Source organism: Tamandua tetradactyla, chromosome 7 (assembly GCF_023851605.1).
Source record: "Tamandua tetradactyla isolate mTamTet1 chromosome 7, mTamTet1.pri, whole genome shotgun sequence".
NCBI classification, from domain to species: Eukaryota; Metazoa; Chordata; class Mammalia; order Pilosa; family Myrmecophagidae; genus Tamandua; species Tamandua tetradactyla.
Window position 1 is genome coordinate 89,980,208 of NC_135333.1, and position 20,600 is coordinate 90,000,807.

At 35.0% G+C, this 20,600-nt stretch overlaps 1 protein-coding gene across 5 annotated transcripts in view; it reads left to right on the plus strand.

The window, feature by feature from the left end:
* Nucleotides 1–20,298, plus strand: part of FGFR1OP2 (FGFR1 oncogene partner 2) — a 40,738-nt gene extending 20,440 nt beyond the window's left edge. For 4 of the 5 annotated variants that reach the window (XM_077170374.1, XM_077170370.1, XM_077170369.1 and 1 more), the window contains exons 2-7: nt 1,650–1,798; nt 3,120–3,237; nt 10,956–11,098; nt 13,514–13,627; nt 16,052–16,165; nt 18,318–20,298. In XM_077170374.1, coding sequence (XP_077026489.1) covers nt 1,650–1,798; nt 3,120–3,237; nt 10,956–11,098; nt 13,514–13,627; nt 16,052–16,165; nt 18,318–18,455 — 776 coding nt within the window. In that variant the 3' untranslated portion in view covers nt 18,456–20,298. The remainder of the gene's footprint in view (nt 1–1,649; nt 1,799–3,119; nt 3,238–10,955; nt 11,099–13,513; nt 13,628–16,051; nt 16,166–18,317) is intronic. The other variant, XM_077170373.1, reaches the window with a different exon arrangement.
* The last annotated feature ends 302 nt before the right edge of the window (nt 20,299–20,600 follow it).

Sequence of the window (20,600 nt, forward strand, 5' to 3'; positions counted from 1 at the left end):
TTCTACTATACAATAGTCTTCAAGAATCAAGGCTACTGGAACACAGTTCAATAGTTTTAGATACTTCTATCTAAAACTTCTATTGCCACTCCAATACAGCACAAGCTAAAAAGGGATATCTATATAATGCATAAGAATAACCTCCAGGATAATCTCTAGACTGTTTGAAATCTCTCAGCCACTGACATTTTATTTTGTCTCATTTCTCTCTTCTCCTTTTCGGTTAAGAAACTTTCTCTATCCAATGATGCCAGGTCCCAGCTCATCCCAGGAGTCCTGACCCACGTTGCCAGGGAGATTTACACCCCTGGGAGATTTACATGTTCCATGTAATGGGGAGGGCAATGAGTTCACCTTTCGAGTTGGCTTGGAGAGACAGAGGTCACATCTGAGTAACAAAAGAGGCTCTCTTGGGGAGATTCTTAGGCATAATTTTAAGTAGGTTTAGTTTCTCCTTTGCAAGAATAAGAAATGAAAGGCTTTTGAAACTGCTTTATGAATTGTTTTCTTGTTGTTTGTCTTTTTGTTTGTTTAAACAGCTAGGCTATTTTAATCTTTTCTATTCTTTGTTTTTCTGTTTCTGAGCATCTAGTAGTTAATTGAACTAAATGGTACAGATCTGTAACCTAGAACATAAATCTAAGAAAGTCCAAAATTGTATAGGAAACTTGTCTTCCTGAAGTTGATGAAAATTCTTAATTATAGCCTTTAACTTGGCTCTATACCAAATTTTTAATTAAACTTCTAGGGAATCTGACTTCTGGCCTAGTAATTTTACAGTGTAATTCTATTCTCTAAGAAAACTCTGAAGAACAATAACTGATGTAGAAGATAACATAAAATTTAATAGAAAGAGAAAAATTCAAGGAGGGCAAGTTTCAGATGGTTGTAAAGTTTTCAGAGATTATTTTAGAATTAGAATTTTGTTTTGATGTCTTCAGCCTCCGAGTTGATGGAGCTGACTTAATTCTTTCATGTTTTGTCTCCTAATCTTGTTGAATGCTTCTCAAACATATTAGTTTATTAATTTTCCACAATGGACAACATTAAGTCAAAACTTTTCCAGCTTTTTTTTTTTGCCGTTTACCAAGGAAAGCACAAGAGTTGGGATTATAAGACAACTTTATATAGGAAACAGAGGACATTCTAGAAGGAGGTTGAGATTTTGACATAGCATCATACATAGAGGTCACTTTAGTAGTGTGGGTTTGTGAATGGTGTCTTGGTTATCTAGCCAAGCAGAGGCTAGGAAGAGGTCACATAACCAAAGGCCTGACAGTCATTGACCCCAGAATGCAGACTAACCCACAAAATGACATTTCTTAAAAATTACAAGACATGACAGAATGCCCTCCTGGAAATCCAGCACAATTTCTGTATAAATTTCTGTATTATTTGGCTGTGTACTTTTTTTTATCATAAATTTCATAGTATTTTAAATATATTCTGGGTATGTCTATAAATCATATATATCAGTTCTAATGTTTTTAAATGTTATCAATTTAATTTCAAACTGTGCCATACTAACCAAACGAAACAACCAAAATTCTGCAAGGTGTTCTTAAATGTCTGTGTTAAGATAAAACTAAGTTAAGGGTGATAGGTTGACTTTATTTTGAATCTTGATATAATTTTTATTTTAATTATAGGTATTCCTTTAGAAATGAGTTGCACAGTTGAGAAGGCACTTGCTGATGCCAAAGCTCTTGTTGAAAGATTGAGAGATCATGATAATGTAGCAGAATCTCTTATTGAGCAAACCACAGCTCTCAACAAGCGAGTAGAAGCCATGAAGCAGGTTTGATTTTTTGTTGTTGATTCCATCTAGTAAAAGCAATTATTGATTTTTATGTATTGTTTAAATCATAAGCTGTTGCTTAATTTAGTATCTAGTTATATTTTTATGTTTTTTAAAATAGCTTTACCTGTATAAAGTTTTACTTTAGCCTAAGGCATGATTTTATGATGTTCACATGACATATATATATATATATGTATTGATCACTTATTTTTTAATGATCACTTATTTTTCTCCCAGATATGCACATTTGAGTTTAGAAAATGAATTAATGTGTTTGGTCTAAATTTGACAAAGTCCATATCATACCTTCTGCTAGTGTTGATATTTTTGTATTTTTATAACATAAAACTTTTTCAGTTTTTCTTTATGAAAGTACTCAGGTAGTGCTATTTAGCCACAAAACTGTTTTGTAGTTATTTAATGTATTTGATTTAATGTAGCCAATTAAGGAAGAAATGAAAAAGACTTCCCTTATTGCTGTCCTTACTATTGTGTGTCACAACTTCCAGTGAGCCATGGAATTTAGCTATCAATTTAATCCTTCTTCTGGTAAAAATTTTCAACTCCTAAGAGAATTTTAAAATGTCTGATGTTATGATGGACATCAGTTATGATGTTCATGGCCAACTGTATTGAAACATCCATTTTGTAAAAGGAAGCTACCCTGGGATCCTGCTTTTATCAAAACTACTGGAAATAATGGAGCACTTTTACTTACTTTGTTTAACAACTGTGTTGCCCTAAACAGATTATATACCTCTATAGGCATTTGAGTTGTTTCCACTGTTTGGCTATTATGAATAATACTGCTGCGAACATTCAGTGTACAAATCTTTGTGATAATACACGTTTTCAGTTCTCATGGGTGTATTCCTAGGAGTAGAATGCCTGTGTCACATGGTAATTCCGTGTTTAACTTGGTGATGAACTGCCACACTGTTTTCCAAAGTAGCTACACTGTTTTCCATACCCACCAGCAATATATGAGGGCTCCAATTTCTCTACATTGTCACCAACACTTGTTATTGTCCACCTTTTGTATTATAGTCATCCTAGTGGTTATAAAGTAGTATTTCATTGTATTGATTTCCCTAATTACTAATGATGTTAAGCATATTTTCATGTGCTTGAGGCCATTTGTATGTCTTTAAAGAAATGGCTTTTCAGATTCTTTGCCAATTTTTTAATTGGGGTTGTTTGTCTTTTTATTGTTGCATTGTAATGGTTCTCCATATATTCTGGAAATTAGGCTCTTATCAGATAAATTATTTGCAAATATTTTTTTCCTTCCATGTTTCTTTTTTAATGTTTTCATTAGTATCAGGAAGAAATTCAAGAACTTAATGAAGTCGCAAGACATCGGCCACGGTCCACGTTAGTCATGGGAATCCAGCAAGAAAACAGACAAATCAGAGAATTGCAGCAGGAGAATAAAGGCAAGATATATTATCACTATGTATAGAAAATCAACGGAGAACTCTTGTGTGTAGTTGTACTATTAATATAAAAATAAGCTTCTCTTTAAAACATAATATGGAACTCACTATATGTTTGGGATCAGTTCATGTTTTGGACAAATTAGTATTTTCAAAAATAGGAAAGCAATTACTTTTTGACATTAGTCCCATTTCTAATCTATACTCCTAAATTATATTTTCTGCTGTTTAGCCTGCCCTCTACATATCAATGTCTACCTTGTTTGGAGTTAGTCTTGAGTTCTCACCCTCAATATCTAATTAGCCCCATTGTTATTTCTATGAAAGAACTCAAATTCATCCTCTTCAATCCCACTGCTTTGGCCTCCAGCTTCAGTGTTCTTATTCTCTTACCTGGATGGTCCTAACTGGTCTCCCTGATGCCAGTTTCTTTTCCCCCTCCAATCCATCTTCAACACAAGCATCACATTAACGTTTCAAAAATAAATATGAACGCCCCGCAGCAGTCGGCCCGCCCTCCTCTCCCCTCTTTGTCCGCCGGCCCGGCGCACGGCGCCCACGCCCCACAGCAGCCGGCCCGCCCGCCCTCCTCTCCCTATATTGTCCGCTGGCCCGGCGCGCGGCGCCCATGCCCCGCAGCAGCCGGCCTGCTCGCCCTCCTCTCCCCTCTCCCCCTCTTGCTCCGGCGGCTCTCCAACCACCACGGTGCCCTCTTCCGCCTTCACCGGCTCCTCCACCACCGGCCTCGACAGCCTTGCCACCCTCACTTTTCCTCCTCCAGAACAGCTACTGGGGGAGTGGAGACAATACAGAGCAGCTCCCAGAGCCAGGACGGAGATCAAAGGGATGGCGTACCCCATCCTGGAACGGCTGACTGTCTGGGAGAACCAGCTCCAGTGAGATCACCGAGGGGCGCGGGCTTTCCCGGGTGGGACGGCAAGCGGCCGGAGTCCCTCCCTTCCTCCTTCCCAGGCCAGCTGGCAGAATTGGGCAGGCGGTCCCCTTGGGCCGCGGCGGCTGGCGCCCCCACCACGCGAGGCCCCCCGGAACAACTGAGAGAGTTGGGTCGGAAATCCCCAGATGGCGGAGAACGGTGACCGGGGGGTCCCTTCCAAACACGTGACTCCCCGGTCCGGCTGGGAACAGTGCACTCTCCCAGGCTGCGACAGCTGGCGCCCTCCTGCCACGCTTGGCGCCCCGGGCCAACTAGGAAATTCGGTCGGGCGCTCTCCTGTGCTGCGGCGGCCTGCGACCCTCCCCAAGTTCGGACCCCCGGGCCGGCTGGCACTCTTCCAAGACGCTTCAGCTGCCGAACCTCCCCTATGGCGAGAGTTTTCCAGAGTTAAAGGACCCACAGCAACTTTCACTGGTGGAACCCATAGACAAACGTGTGCCACGAGCGCCACCTACTGGGCAGGATAAGAAAAACAGAACCCAGAGATTTCACAGAAAAATCTTTCAACCTGTGGGGTCCAACACCCAGGGAAATCTGACTAAATGCCCAGACGCCAGCAGAAGATAACGGATCACTCTCAGAAAATTGAAAATATGGCCCAGTCAAAGGAACAAACCAATACTTCAAATGAGATACAGGAGCTGAAACAACTAATGCTGAATATACGAACAGAAATGGAAAATCTCTTCAAAAACGAAATCGATAAATTGAGGGAGGACATGAAGAAGACATGGGCTGATCAAAAAGAAGAAATAGAAAAACTGAAAAAACAAATCACAGATCTTATGGAAGTGAAGGATAAAGTAGAAAAGATGGAAAAAACAATGGATACCTACAATGATAGATTTAAAGACACAGAAGATAGAATTAGTGATTTGGAGGATGGATATCTGAATTCCAAAAAGAAACAGAAACTATCGGGAAAAGAATGGAAAAATTTGAACAGGGTATCAGGGAACTCAAGGACAATATGAACCGCACAAATATACGTGTTGTGGGTGTCCCAGAAGGAGAAGAGAAGGGAAAAGGAGGAGAAAAACTAATGGAAGAAATTATCACTGAAAATTTCCCAACTGTTATGAAAGACCTAAAATTACAGATCCAAGAAGTGCAGCGCACCCCAAAGAGATTAGACCCAAATAGGCGTTCCCCAAGACACTTACTAGTTAGCATGTCAGAGGTCAAAGAGAAAGAGAGGATCTTGAAAGCAGCGAGAGAGAAGCAATCCATCACATACAAGGGAAACCCAATAAGACTATGTGTAGATTTCTCAGCAGAAACCATGGAAGCTAGAAGACAGTGGGATGATATATTTAAGTTACTAAAAGAGAAAAACTGCCAACCAAGACTCCTATATCCAGCAAAATTGTCCTTCAAAAATGAGGGAGAAATTAAAACATTCTCAGACAAAAAGTCACTGAGAGAATTTATGACCAAGAGACCAGCTCTGCAAGAAATACTAAAGGGAGCACTAGAGTCAGATACAAAAAGACAGAAGAGAGAGACATGGAGAAGAGTGTAGAAAGAAGGAAAGTCAGATATGATATATATAATACAAAAGGCAAAATGGTAGAGGAAAATATTATCCAAACAGTAATAACACTAAAAGTTAATGGACTGAATTCCCCAGTCAAAAGACATAGACTGGCAGAATGGATTAAAAAGCAGGATCCTTCTATATGCTGTCTACAGGAAACACATCTTAGACCCAAAGATAAATATAGGTTGAAAGTGAAAGGTTGGAAAAAGATATTTCATGCAAATAACAACCAGAAAAGAGCAGGAGTAGCTATACTAATATCCAACAAATTAGACTTCAAATGTAAAACAGTTAAAAGAGACAAAGAAGGACACTATATACTAATAAAAGGAACAATTAAACAAGAAGACATAACAATCATAAATATTTACGCACCGAACCAGAATGCCCCAAAATACGTGAGGAATACACTGCAAACACCGAAAAGGGAAATAGACACATATACCATAATAGTTGGAGACTTCAATTCACCACTCTTCATCAATGGACAGGACATCTAGACAGAGGATCAATAAAGAAATAGAGAATCTGAATATTACTATAAATGAGCTAGACTTAGCAGACATTTATAGGACATTACATCCCACAACAGCAGGATACACCTTTTTCTCAAGTGTCATGGATCATTCTCAAAGATAGACCATATGCTGGGCCACAAAGCAAGTCTTAATAAATTTAAAAAGATTGAAATCATACACAACACTTTCTCAGATCATAAAGGAATGAAGTTGGAAATCAATAATAGGCTGAGTGCCAGAAAATTCACAAATACATGGAGGCTCAACAACACACTCTTAAATAACCAGTGGGTCAAAGAAGAAATTGCAACAGAAATTAGTAAATACCTCGAGGCGAATGAAAATGAAAACACAACATATCAAAGCATATGGGATGTAGCAAAGGCAGTGCTAAGAGGGAAATTTATTGTCCTAAATGCCTATATCAGAAAAGAAGAAAAGGCAAAAATGCAGGAATTAACTGTCCACTTGGAAGAACTGGAGAAAGAACAGCAAACTAATCCCAAAGCAAGCAAAAGGAGAGAAATAACAAAGATTAGAGCAGAAATAAATGAAATTGAAAACATGAAAACAATAGAGAAAATCAATAAGACCAGAAGTTGGTTCTATGAGAAAATCAATAGGATTGATGGGCCCTTAGCAAGATTGACAAAAAGAAGAAGAGAGAGGATGCAAATAAATAAGATCAGAAATGGAAGAGGAGACATAACTACTGACCTCGCAGAAATAAAGGAGGTAATAACAGGATACTATGAACAACTTTACGCTAATAAATACAACAATTTAGATGAAATGGACGGGTCCCTGGAAAGACATGCACAACCAACTTTGACTCAAGAAGACATAGATGACCTCAACAAACCAATCACAAGTAAAGAGATTGAATTAGTCATTCAAAAGCTCCCTAAAAAGAAAAGTCCAGGACCAGACGGCTTCACATGTGAATTCTATCAAACATCCAGAAAGAATTAGTACCAACTCTCCTCAAACTCTTCAAAATAATCGAAGTGGAGGGAAAACTACCTAATTCATTCTATGAAGCCAACATCACCCTCATACCAAAACCAGGCAAAGATATTACAAAAAAAGAAAACTACAGACCAATCTCTGTAATGAATATAGATGCAAAAATCCTCAAAATTCTAGCAAATCGTATCCAACAACACATTAAAAGAATTATACATCATGACCAAGTAGGATTCATCCCAGGTATGCAAGGATGGTTCAACATAAGAAAATCAATTAATGTAATACACCATATCAACAAATCAAAGCAGAAAAATCACATGATCATCTCAATTGATGCAGAGAAGGCATTTGACAAGATTCAACATCCTTTCCTGTTGAAAACACTTCAAAAGATAGGAATACAAGGGAACTTCCTTAAAATGATAGAGGGAATATATGAAAAACCCACAGCTGATATCATCCTCAATGGGGAAAAATTGAAAACTTTCCCCCTAAGATCAGGAACAAGACAAGGATGTCCACTATCACCACTATTCAACATTGTGTTGGAGGTTCTAGCCAAAGCAATTAGACAAGAAAAAGAAATACAAGGCATCAAAATTGGAAAGGAAGAAGTAAAACTATCACTGTTTGCAGACGATATGATACTATACGTCGAAAACCCAGAAAAATCCACAACAAAATTACTAGAGCTAATAAATGAGTACAGCAAAGTAGCAGGCTACAAGATCAACATTCAAAAATCTGTAGCTTTTCTATACACTAGTAATGAACAAGCTGAGGGGGAAATCAAGAAATGAATCCCATTTACAATCGCAACTAAAAGAATAAAATACCTAGGAATAAATTTAACCAAAGAGACAAAAAACCTATATAAAGAAAACTACAAAAAACTGCTAAAAGAAATCACAGAAGACCTAAATAGATGGAAGGGCATACCGTGTTCATGGATTGGAAGACTAAATATAGTTAAGATGTCAATCCTACCTAAACTGATCTACAGATTCAATGCAATACCAATCAAAATCCCAACAACTTATTTTTCAGAATTAGAAAAACCAATAAGCAAATTTAATCGGAAGGGCAGGTTGCCCCGAATTGCTAAAAACATCTTGAGGAAAAAAAACGAAGCTGGAGGTCTCACGATGCCGGACTTTAAGGCATATTATGAAGCCACAGTGGCCAAAACAGCATGGTATTGGCATAAAGATAGATATATCGACCAATGGAATCGAATAGAGTGCTCAGATATAGACCCTCTCATCTATGGACGTTTGATCTTTGATAAGGCAGTCAAGCCAACTCACCTGGGACAGAACAGTCTCTTCAATAAATGGTGCCTAGAGAACTGGATATCCATATGCAAAAGAATGAAAGAAGACCCATCTCTCACACCCTATACAAAAGTTAACTCAAAATGAATCAAAGATCTAAACATTAGGTCTAAGACCATAAAACAGTTAGAGGAAAATGTAGGGAGATATCTTATGAAACTTACAATTGGAGGCGGTTTTATGGACCTTAAACCTAAAGCAAGAGCACTGAAGAAAGAAATAAATAAATGGGAGCTCCTCAGAATTAAATACTTTTGTGCATCAAAGAACTTCATCAAGAAAGTAGAAAGACAGCCTACACAATGGGAAACAATATTTGGAAATGACATATCAGATAAAGGTCTAGTATCCAGAATTTATAAAGATATTGTTCAACTCAACAACAAAAAGACAGCCAACCCAATTACAAAATGGGAAAAAGACTTGAACAGACACCTACCAGAAGAGGAAATACAGATGGCCAAGAGGCACATGAAGAGATGCTCAATGTCCCTGGCCATTAGAGAAATGCAAATCAAAACCACAATGAGATATCATCTCACACCTACCAGAATGGCCATTATCAACAAAACAGAAAATGACAAGTGCTGGAGAGGATGCGGAGAAAGAGGCACACTTATCCACTGTTGGTGGGAATGTCAAATGGTGCAACCACTGTGGAAGGCAGTTTGGCGGTTCCTCAAAAAGCTGAATATAGAATTGCCATACGACCCAGCAATACCATTGCTGGGAATCTACTCAAAGGACTTAAGGGCAAAGACACAAACGGACATTTGCACACCAATGTTTATAGCAGCGGTATTTACAATTGCAAAGAGATGGAAACAGCCAAAATGTCCATCAACAGAAGAATGGCTAAACAAACTGTGGTATATACATACGATGGAATATTATGCAGCTTTAAGACAAGATAAACTTATGAAGCATGTAATAACATGGATGGACCTAGAGAATATTATGCTGAGTGAGTCCAGCCAAAAACTAAAGGACAGATACTGTATGGTCCCACTGATGTGAACGGACATTCGAGAATAAACTTGAAATATATCATTGGTAACAGAGTCCAGCAGGAGTTAGAAACAGGGTAAGATAATGAGTAATTGAAGCTGAATGGATACAGACTGTGCAACAGGAGTAGATACAAAAACTCAAAAATGGACAGCACAATAATACCTAATTGTAAAGTAATCATGTTAAAACACTGAATGAAGCTGCATCTGAGCTATAGGGGTTTTTTTTTGTTTTTTTTTTTACTATTATTACTTCCTTTATTTCTTTTCTCTATATTAACATTTTATATCTTTTTCTGTTGTGTTGCTAGTTCCTCTAAACCGATGCAAATGTACTGAGAAACGATGATCATGCATCTATGTGATGATGTTGAGAATTACTGAGTGCATATGTAGAATGGTATGATTTCTAAATGTTGTGTTAATTTCTTTTTTTTCTTTCCGTTAATAAAAAAAAATTAAATAAATAAATAAATAAATATGATCATGTTGTTCTTTTGCCTAAGAACCTTCTAGTGTCCTTACTTTCTCAATGTCAATTCTCAGCCTTCTAGCTTCTTCCCTCAGCTCTTTTCCATGTGCCCTTTGTTCTTCATCCCAAACTTGTTCCTGAACACACTATCCACTTTCATACCACCTTGCTTAGAATGCCCTTTCCTTTATTTTTTTATTCAGTTAACTCAACTTCATTTCAGTACTATACTTGTGTGATGCTTATCTCAATTTTTCCCCAGAGATATATTCCAGTAGAGGACAGTCTGCACTAACCATATTGTATTATAATTATTTATAGTTTTTTTTTTCACCACTAGACTTGAAGCTTTATGGCCTTTTTTGAGGGGGTGGAGGGATGGGGAAGGAGTGCATGGTCCGGGAATCAACCTGGGTCTCCTGCATAGAAGTTGAACATTCTACCACTCAACCATCCATTCACCCTTCCATGGCCTTTTAAGGTTCCAAATACAGAGCATTGTCTGAATTTTAGTAATTGCTGTTCATTAAATGTTTGTTGAAATGATCCTCAAAAAGTGAATTGTAAATGGTCATTTAAAAAACTAATAAGGGACTTGATGTCCTTCAGTTTTATTTAGCTTGATTTTTGTGTGTTGTGCTTTTTTTTTTAATAACTAATTTATCATTTGTTTTTTTTTTTTTTGCTGGGGGTCACATTATTACAGCACTATTTGTTTAATGTGGGGGGGGGGGGGGGGGGGTGCATGTGCCGGGAATCAAATCCAGGTCTCCTGCTTAACAGGCAAGAGTTCTTCCACTAAACTACCCTTACACTCCCTATCACTTGTTTTTTTTTGAGAAACTAAATTTAACATGGAGGAAAATACTTTATGTACCTTTAACTCAACTTTGAATTCAATAAAGTGTTATTTTTGATAGAACTGCGTACATCCCTGGAAGAACATCAGTCTGCCTTGGAATTAATAATGAGCAAATATCGAGAACAAATGTTTCGATTATTAATGGCTAGCAAAAAAGATGATCCTGGTATAATAATGAAGTTAAAAGAGCAGCACTCCAAGGTAACTATTCTGTAAATATAACTTGAAATGGGAAAGGAGATTGTTTAATTTGCTGTGTCTAGATTAAAAGGAAAAAAAAAAATCACTATTGCCTAGTAATGCCATATTAACATGCTATTGAATACTTCATCTTTAATTGACATTTTCTGCTTTTCCTTATTTTCTTCATTTCCTATTGTGATATATCATTTTCTGTTTAATATATTCTTTTAATTCCCTTTGTTCTTTAGTAGCTTTCATATATATTTTTAAATGAGCTTTATTTGGAAAATAAAGGTAAGTCTGTTCAATTCAAAACTATTTTTCTCAGTCATCTGCTTTTAAGAAATATTCTAATTTGTACATTGGCATCTGTTGCAAAAACAGAATTTGAAATACTGGAAACTTTTAGAAATCTGAATGCAGGTAAAAAAAAAGATTTATTTTTATTAAGACTATTTTCTGAATATGACAGATTCATCCAGACTATAAATGATCTTGTTTTGATGGAAAAATCCTGGGGTAGGGGAGAGGACAAGAACCAGCATATTAAAATCCTGTTCTCTGCCTCCCGCTCCCCCTTTCCTTGCCCACCCCCATCAATCACATACCAGTTAACATCATTTTTATAGACAGAGCTAAAGTGGTTAAAAATTAGTGTTCTTCCCCCATTCATCTGACTTATAGTCATACTGTATCTGTTTCTTCTGTGTATGTCCCTGTGTTTGCTGGCAACTGCTATAAAGACAATTAGATCTGAATACATTTTATGTTAAAGTAAATTATAGCTGCTGACGTGAAATTAAAATAGAAGAGATTGTGATGGCCATTATTTGTTTTGGTTAATGGTAAACTAACTGATTAGTTATAACTTTAATATTTAAGAAATCATGATTGTTAGAAGACATTTTTTTTTCTTTCTCAGTTATAATAACTCAGTTATTTCACCTTCTTTAGATATTTCTTCCATCTTGTGCTTGTAGATGGTTTTAAATCATTAGTTATTAATTCTATTAGAATTAAAAGCTTCTTTGTGTGACTTCCATACTAAGGAACTTTGTAATAGACACCTCTTGTGTCAATTAGTAAAATAACTTAAACTGGTAAGTATAGATTTAATATTACCTTATTATATTATTCATCCCCTAACCAAAAGGAAATCTTTGGCTATTTAAATGGCAATCTTTTGAATATAAAATATATCAGTTATTAATGGGATTATGAAAAAAACATTTAAGTGTAAATGTATAATTGAGTGGGTTTTTTTAAACATGCAAACATGAATTGACTTAAAGTTATGGGCAAGATAAATGAGATCTTGAGAAATTCCTAAGGCCCTTATGTCTAATAACCTAAGAAATCAAAATTTAAGATCTAAAGAGAATACCCTAGCAAGAAACAACTCTTAGGATAAGATACTACTGCTTGATCTGGTAACAGCTGTGATGGATGCAAGAATTTTCTAAAACACATTATTAGATTTTACCATTTACCAGAGCTGTTTTCTAAGATAGCTGTAAACCTTCCTTTTTCATTATTGTGGATTGGATTCTTCATATAACTACTGATCAGTGCCTTCCATAAAGTGGCTGTTCAATTACTTGTTATTAATTCTAACTAATACATGTTAATGTTTGTGATTTTGATTTTTCCCAAAAAGGAGAGATACTTCAACTCAATTAAATAAACATTTATTAACATTTGCACTCAATTCATTTATTATGGGTAATAAATCATCCAAGTGAATGAATGAGTAAGTTGTGTCACTCAGTTCTAGGAGCTTACAGTGTAGTGGGAGCTATAGATACAAACATATCTAATATAAGATAGGATGTGGTGAAGAGATATGAATTGTTACTGGAATACTAGGAGGACAGGATTAGTTCTGATGAGGGGAATGTGGAAAATTATCAAAGGAAAAAAAAGACATTGAAATCATGTGGAAAGTTATCAGGAAAAAAAAGACATTGAAATCGTCTTTAAATTAATGATCAGGAAGTCAACAAAAAGAAATAGGTGAGAACAGAAACTTGTATGATAAAGGCACAGAAGTATAACATCCAGGCATGTTTAGGAACTAAGGCCCTGATATGCCTAAACACAAATAAAATTTTTAATGCATATTTAGGCATAACAAGCATAGTTACACAATGCAGCATTTTGGTGTAAGAGACCCTTTGGAGACTGCTCTAATAGGGAATTTTGCTTCCACTTAGGAGTTTTTGAGCACACATTTAAAAATCCATAGAAAGCGTAAAAAAAACTCACTGTCAGCCAAATACTCACTTTTACATTATTTTTTAACAGATGCCTTTTTGGAAATCTTAAAAAAACAAACATTTCAAACAATTGGCTAACAAGCATGAACTAACACTCATTCAGTTTTTAAATTACGGATAATATCCGTATTAACATTATAATGACTCTATACTACAGATTGACATGGTACATCGTAACAGCTCCGAAGGATTCTTCCTTGATGCATCTCGACACTTCCTTGAAGCACCTCAACATGGACTGGAGAGGAGACATTTGGAAGCAAATCAGAATGTACACTAAATAAAACAATCAACTTTTGGGGTGTGGATGGAAAGGGGGGTCCATTTTTTAAAAAGTTATTTTACATTGAATTTCCCTCCCAGATTAAATCATCCAGTAAATGAAATCAAGTAAAGGAATGCTGTGCTCATGATAGCCACTCAAAAATACTCAGCATAAAAACTTGAAATCTGTCATTATTCCTCTGTTACCATCATTATCATTCGCAGCCTGTTAGATATGGCAGGTTTTAAAGGTTGTTCAGCTACCGTTTCATTTATTTGCTCTTGTTGCCTATTGCTGCAAAACTTTAGTTATCTTTAAAATCATTCTCTTTCTGTGACATCAAATATACTTTCTTGGGAGTAATTTTAGTCTAACTTCAGAAACACTTTGGTGAAACTACTAAATATTTTGATTCAGATTTTTATTACTAGTTACTACAAATGAGATCACAAATAAAATTAAAACACCTTTGTTTAGATGGTGTGTTACATAAAGTGCCCTCTTCATTGGACCCCATCTTTTCTTTTCTTTTCTTTGACTCATTGTGGAAGATCCTTAAAAGGTAAAGAAGAAATAAACTTAGACAAAGTTAAAAATGAAAGGCATTTGTTTCAAGGCAGTTCGAGGATTGTGTTGCTCACATTCTTTGCCTTTAAGTCAGTTTTTAAAGCACAGGTTTTGGCCTCCTGTGGCCATTAAAAGATCAATAAATTCTCTATGAAGAGTTTATTGTAATAAGTGAACCATTAACTGGGCCTGTAAATACTGTTCTACTTGGAGCTTGGGTTGTTCATTTTCTCATGATTTTGTCAGAACAGACTGTCCCCAAAAAATCAGTGATATGTTTTCTTCCATTTGTTTCCTGTGCAGTCTTTTAACCTAGGTCAGTGCCATAGAACTGACCAAGTTATACATTGAGAAAGCTGTTGGAATTCAAAATTGTATTCATTATCCTTATTCACTTTGATAGTGTAGGTTTTTGTACATAACTCACTTTTTAAAGATTATGTTCCCCTTACAGTGGGAGGATGTGTAATGATATTTTTAACCACTGCATAACATGACAAATATTTCTCTAGATACAATTCTTGCAACACTAATCTAATCTAGGGCCATCCAATAGAACTTTTGCAATGGTGGAAATGTTCTATCTAGTATGGATGCCGTTGATTAGCCACATGTGGCAAGTGCATCTGAGGGACTGAATTTTTAATGTTTTTAAAATGTATTATATTTCAATTAACTTGAAATAGTACTACTGTATTTATTGAACAGTACAAACTAAATGCTTTATGTGCCTTTTTCTTGCATACTAGCATTGTATATGTTTTACCCTAAAACAATATAGTAGCCTAAGGGCTTGCATTTTTGTTATTTAAGAAAATATTAGATGTTTGGTTTGCTAAAGATATTCAGTATTCTCCCATCATACTTCTTCTACAGTTTACTAGTTTCGTGCTTTTTGGAGTTCTACTCAAATCCTTTATACAAATAGAGTATGTATAGCTATTTAAGAAACTTAGTGCTTATTTGAGGAGCTATTCATTTTTATATTGTAGTTTTGACCTTATTATAATAAAATGTCCTTCCTTTGCCAGTGATTAATGGTCTATAGAAGCTGTTTATTGAGAAAATAATGTTAAAGTTTCTGTTGATTTTAAACCTTCTTTGTTGGTCTTTTTCACTAGACTGTAAGCTCCTTGAAATCAGGGACATATCTTAACAGGCATCATATACCTGTTACTTATCCCAGTGCCTGATACATTGTAAGTGTGCAAAAAATAAAGGAATGAGATTGGAAGAAATATTTGCTGCTTGCTATGCCAAAAGACATGAAAATATCTATATTATAGTGAAATTAAATTTCAAACTGTTTGCAAAGAAGTCCATTTAATATTTTAGTATGTAAAAGCAGGATTCAGTTCATTTTACTCAATATTTATTAAACAAATATAAAGATGCAGTTCCTGCTGTCAAAGAGAATTATGATCTAGAAAAGGTTCTAAATTGGTTGAAGACTAATTTATAGGCATGGATAATGCAGATAATATTTGTAAATCATGAAGACTTCAGGGAGGAAAGGATATTGAATGTACCAACAATTTTTATCTTTCCCATTACCTTGACCAATAGTAGATATAGGTGTAAAAGAAAAAGTCACAGATCACTTTTGATGAGAGGAATGTGAAGTATGATCAACGGTACTTTTCTTCTTTCTGGATTTAGTTATATCATAGTGCTGTTTATCCTTAATTCTGGTCCTAACAGAAATCTCAGTTCAAAAGCACATTCATGTTTAACTGACTTGTTTGATATCTTGTAAGAATATTACATTCATGTTTAGTGGCACTGCAAAATATTTTGAAAAGAAAGGATCCAAAATTAAAAATCAGTATTTCACTGATTTGCAACCCTCATCATTTTTTTCAGGAATTACAAGCACATGTTGACCAGATAACTGAAATGGCAGCAGTAATGAGAAAAGCAATTGAAATTGATGAGCAGCAAGGTTGCAAGGAACAGGAACGAATATTTCAACTTGAAGTAAGTTTTAAATTACAAATATTGATGAAAACTGTTTATGCAAAAATTTATGCCAGAAAATGTATCCCATTTTTTACATATTTTTTTCTGGGATACTAGTAATGTTCTTTTTCTTAGTCTGGATGCTGGATATATGGGTAAATAGTGCAAGACCATCTATATACTAATACAAGACTTGAGGATCAGTAGTGACTTAATACCAGTAGTGGAAAAAAATTGATTATTTGATCTGATATTGCTCACCCTGCCAGGTGAATTTATTTACTCAGTTTAGTAACTTATTTTTATTTGTTCATACCATTAGAGATTGTAGTGATTTAGGGAAAAATTTCTTTTCATCCACAAATAATTTTTTTTGTACAGCACTCATTTTTCTAGGCACTATAAAGGCTTTTTTGTCTTATCTGACTTTTTTTTTTGTAGTAGCAGTCATTTAATAACTCAAATCAGTAGAATTGTATTTTATATTTAAAATCTTCATTTTGACACCATGATGGAGAAATTAGTTACAGAGCGCCAAACATGGCTTTTCTCTCTGAGTGTGTAATATTCCCCCATTCTTTATACTTGGAATCAGCAAACGTTTTCAGTGAAAGCCCATAGAGTAAATAATTTAGTTTACAAAACAAGTTGCCAGACTGTTTGTACTACTAAAAAAAAGTGAGACTAAAGACAAAATGGTAGAAAATAATTATGATAGGTTATTTTTTTCAACAACTGCAAATTTCCTACTGTAATTAATCTAGGAAAAATAAGGGCCAGATTGTTTATTTATGCCAAGTTTGGTTACTTGCTTTGCTTCTTGAAAAATAATAGTCAACTAGCTAGCTGTACTGTTCAGAGATTCCATGTAAGGGAAGTAAACCACCGGCTTATCCTGCTTTACATGCTATCATGGAAAATACTCAAGTGTAGTAAGAGGTTCTAATTCCAAATATCATTCAGTGACTTTATGAGTTTTGTGAATATAAATGTGGATGTTATTTTCTTCATCTTATTAAATAAAGCAATTTCTGAGGTTCCATCTATAATTGAAAATGCATAAATAAGAAGGCTTTGCAGTGGTGGAAGATGTCAAACTCTTGATTTCTACCACTTTAAAAAGTGTTCTTTGATTTCTGATATTCTTGCAGGCAGTGGGGACAACAGAATCAACAGGCCAAGCCCTTGATCTTGGGGTTTGCCCCTACAAAACTTATTCCTGCAAAGGATAGGCTAAGCCTACTTAAAATTAGGTCTAAGCGTCACCCCCAGAGAACCTTGTTTGCTCAGATGTGGCCTCTCTCTCTAAGCCAACTCAGCAGGTAAACAAACTCACTGCCCTATCTCCTGCATGGGATATGACTCCCAGGCATATAAATCTCCCTAGCAACGTGGGACAGAAATCCCCAAATGAGCTGGGACCTGGCATCAAGGGATTGAGAAAGGCTTCCTGATCAAAAGGGGGAAGAGAGAAATGAGATAAAATAAAGTATCAGTGGCTGAGAGATTTCAAACAGTCAAGAGGTTATGCTAGAGGTTATTCTTTTGCATTCTCTAGGTATCCCTTTTTAGTTTATGGTGTATTGGAGTGGCTAGAGGAAAGTACCTGAAACTGTTGAGCCGTGTTCCAGTAGCCTAGAATCTTGAATATGATTGTATAAAGAGATAATGTTTACAGTGTTGACTGTGAAAGCCTTGTGTCTGATGCCCCTTATATCTAGGGTATGGACAGATGAGTAAAAAATATGGAGAAATAAATAATAGGGGAGACAAAGGGTAAAATAAATTGGTTAGATGGAAATACTAGTGGTCAATGATAGGGTGGGGTAAGGTGTATGGTATGTATGAGTTTTTCTTTTTTCTTTTTATTTCTTTTCCTGGAGTGATGCAAATGTTCTAAAAAATGATGAATACACAACTGTGTGATAATATTATGAGCCATTGATTGTATACCATGTATAAATTGTATGTGTTTGAAGATTTCTCAATTTTAAAAAAAGTGTTCTCTGGATCCAAGTTGACTGCGTATATTGCTTAGTACATTGATGCCAATTACTGAACTTGCTTTTTATTTGTCACACCTTCTTGTTTGGTTTTCTTAAGATTGGTTTGCACTCTTCTTGTGACTTTTTTGGTGACTCTGTCTTTGTTTTTGTTTGCCTTTTTATAGCAAGAAAACAAAGGCTTGAGAGAGATCCTTCAAATAACTCGAGAATCATTTTTGAACCTTAGGAAAGACGACGCATCAGAAAGTACATCTTTGTCGGCATTAGTGACCAACAGTGACCTGAGTCTGAGGAAGAGCTGAAGAGCTTCTTACTGAGCTCCAGATAGTCACTAGGACTTGCCTTCTCAATTAATTAATTAATAGAAAATTCAATCTCTATTAACGCTTGGTTTTATTTTTTATATATACTGTGTACAGTACACTGGCAGTGACATGTTCAAGCAATAGCAACAAAAAAATGTGTACCTAATGGTCATAGACTTTATTCCAAAATATAATTAAAATATAAAAACTGAGCCCTTGTTAATGGGTGAACAGATGAAAGGTTTTGACAATTACTGCTTAATATATCAAGAACTTTCAGAAGTACTGTTGGCGGTCGGTATGATACTTGGATAAACTTGAATATTTCCAATAAACATTTGGAAATTTGTAGAATTAATCCATGTTAAAAATATAAATTGTGCCACCATTTTGTGAATGGAAGATCTTCATACTAAACTTGATGCTTCCTTGTGATGTTAAAAGTTAGCAAATGGCTTAGGCACCATGAGACGTCACCTTTCGTGATTGCCTGTGTGTGTTCCACTTAATTAAATTTTTGTCAAAGAACATTCAGTTTAAGAGACTGTAAGAATATTCTGTATGCACTGTACCCAAAAGAGGTTAATTTTTGCTAACTTACTATAATTGATACTTAGCTAATAATTGGCAGTGACTTCCTTAAGTATATGAACTATTTCAGGATGAAAGAGAAGGAATACTACTTTCTAAGAAAGAAGATTATATAAGAGGCATATTAGTAGGTTAAACTACTTTGAAAGAATATTTGATTCCGAATCAATAATGAAAATAAAATTTTTCTCTTCTCTGGTTGATTTTTTAAGAATATATATTTCATTTAGTTTAACTGAGTTGAAATGTTTGATATGGTAAGTTAGATATGGTAATTTCAAAGTAAATTGGGAATTCCCTTGACCTTGACTCTTATTTAAAATAATTACTCTTAAGTAATAATAACGATAAAAAGTAAATTATAATTCCAGGGTTTTTTTTGTATCTATTTTTGAGTTCTGTCTGGTCCTCATAACTTTTAAGATTTTTCCTACAACTTTCCAGATGAAAGAAGAAAAAAATCTGTGAATTTAGAAGTATTTTATTTTGTTTTTTTAAAACAAATATCCAATATATAAATTTTTTAAAGGCCACCAAATACAGAAATGCACTTTAACACCAATTGAAATCTGTTTTTTTTCATTTTGTGATGAATGGAATAAAAGGATAAAAGGAAAATGCCAAGCTTAAATATAATATACTCATTTATATTAAATATGTAAAACTAGCACATACATAGTAACTTTCATGTATAATTTCATATATTACTAAAATTCGATCCAACTTTTCACTTCAGAATATTTCTATCTTAAGGGATAGAAATGGGAAAAAATGGGTGGACAGTGCTGATTGAATAGAAAAAGACTAATGGCCTAAACATTAAATGTATTTCTTTTCACATTCAAAAGCCTTCAATGACAGTATTTACTTTTAAACTTTTCTATTGGTTTTTGAGAAACTGTTCCTTAATTTGATGGCCTATTCATTGAAATAGCCCTTATTCTAAATCAGAATTTAAAAAAATAAGCCACACAGTTTAGATTAAGTTTGAGGCAGTTCATTGAGGCAGGTGTACTGTAAAACATTACTTGATAATTATTTTTATAAACAAGTTGAGTTAACATATTCTTGGTCTTCTTGCTTGGATATAATTTTAAGGTTTTGATGCTTAAAGACATTTACTTTGTAATATAATAACAATTTCCCATCCCTTTTTTTTTTTTAAGCAGAAGCTTAAATTTATGTTTGGGAGTATTATGTACTAGCATAGGAACCTATTTTATCAATAAAGATGAGTGATTAAAATTGGTATGTTCTCCAATTTAATTTGAAAAAATGTTTAGTTTGTCTCTGAGGGCTTTTTGCCTCTTTTTTTATCCCCAAAACTAATACTTAGGGTATTTTTTAGGAATCGATCAGCAACTTATTGGTGGTCCTGCAACTCTCTTTATCGTCTATCTTTCTATCACTTAACCAGCTGTAATTTTTATTTTATATGGGAATACAATTATTTAAAAACCATTTATATACAACCTCACAGGTTGAAAATTGCTCTCTGCTCAAATGTGTATATTCTTTAATATCAAGGTAACTTCCAAAGGTTTATATTTC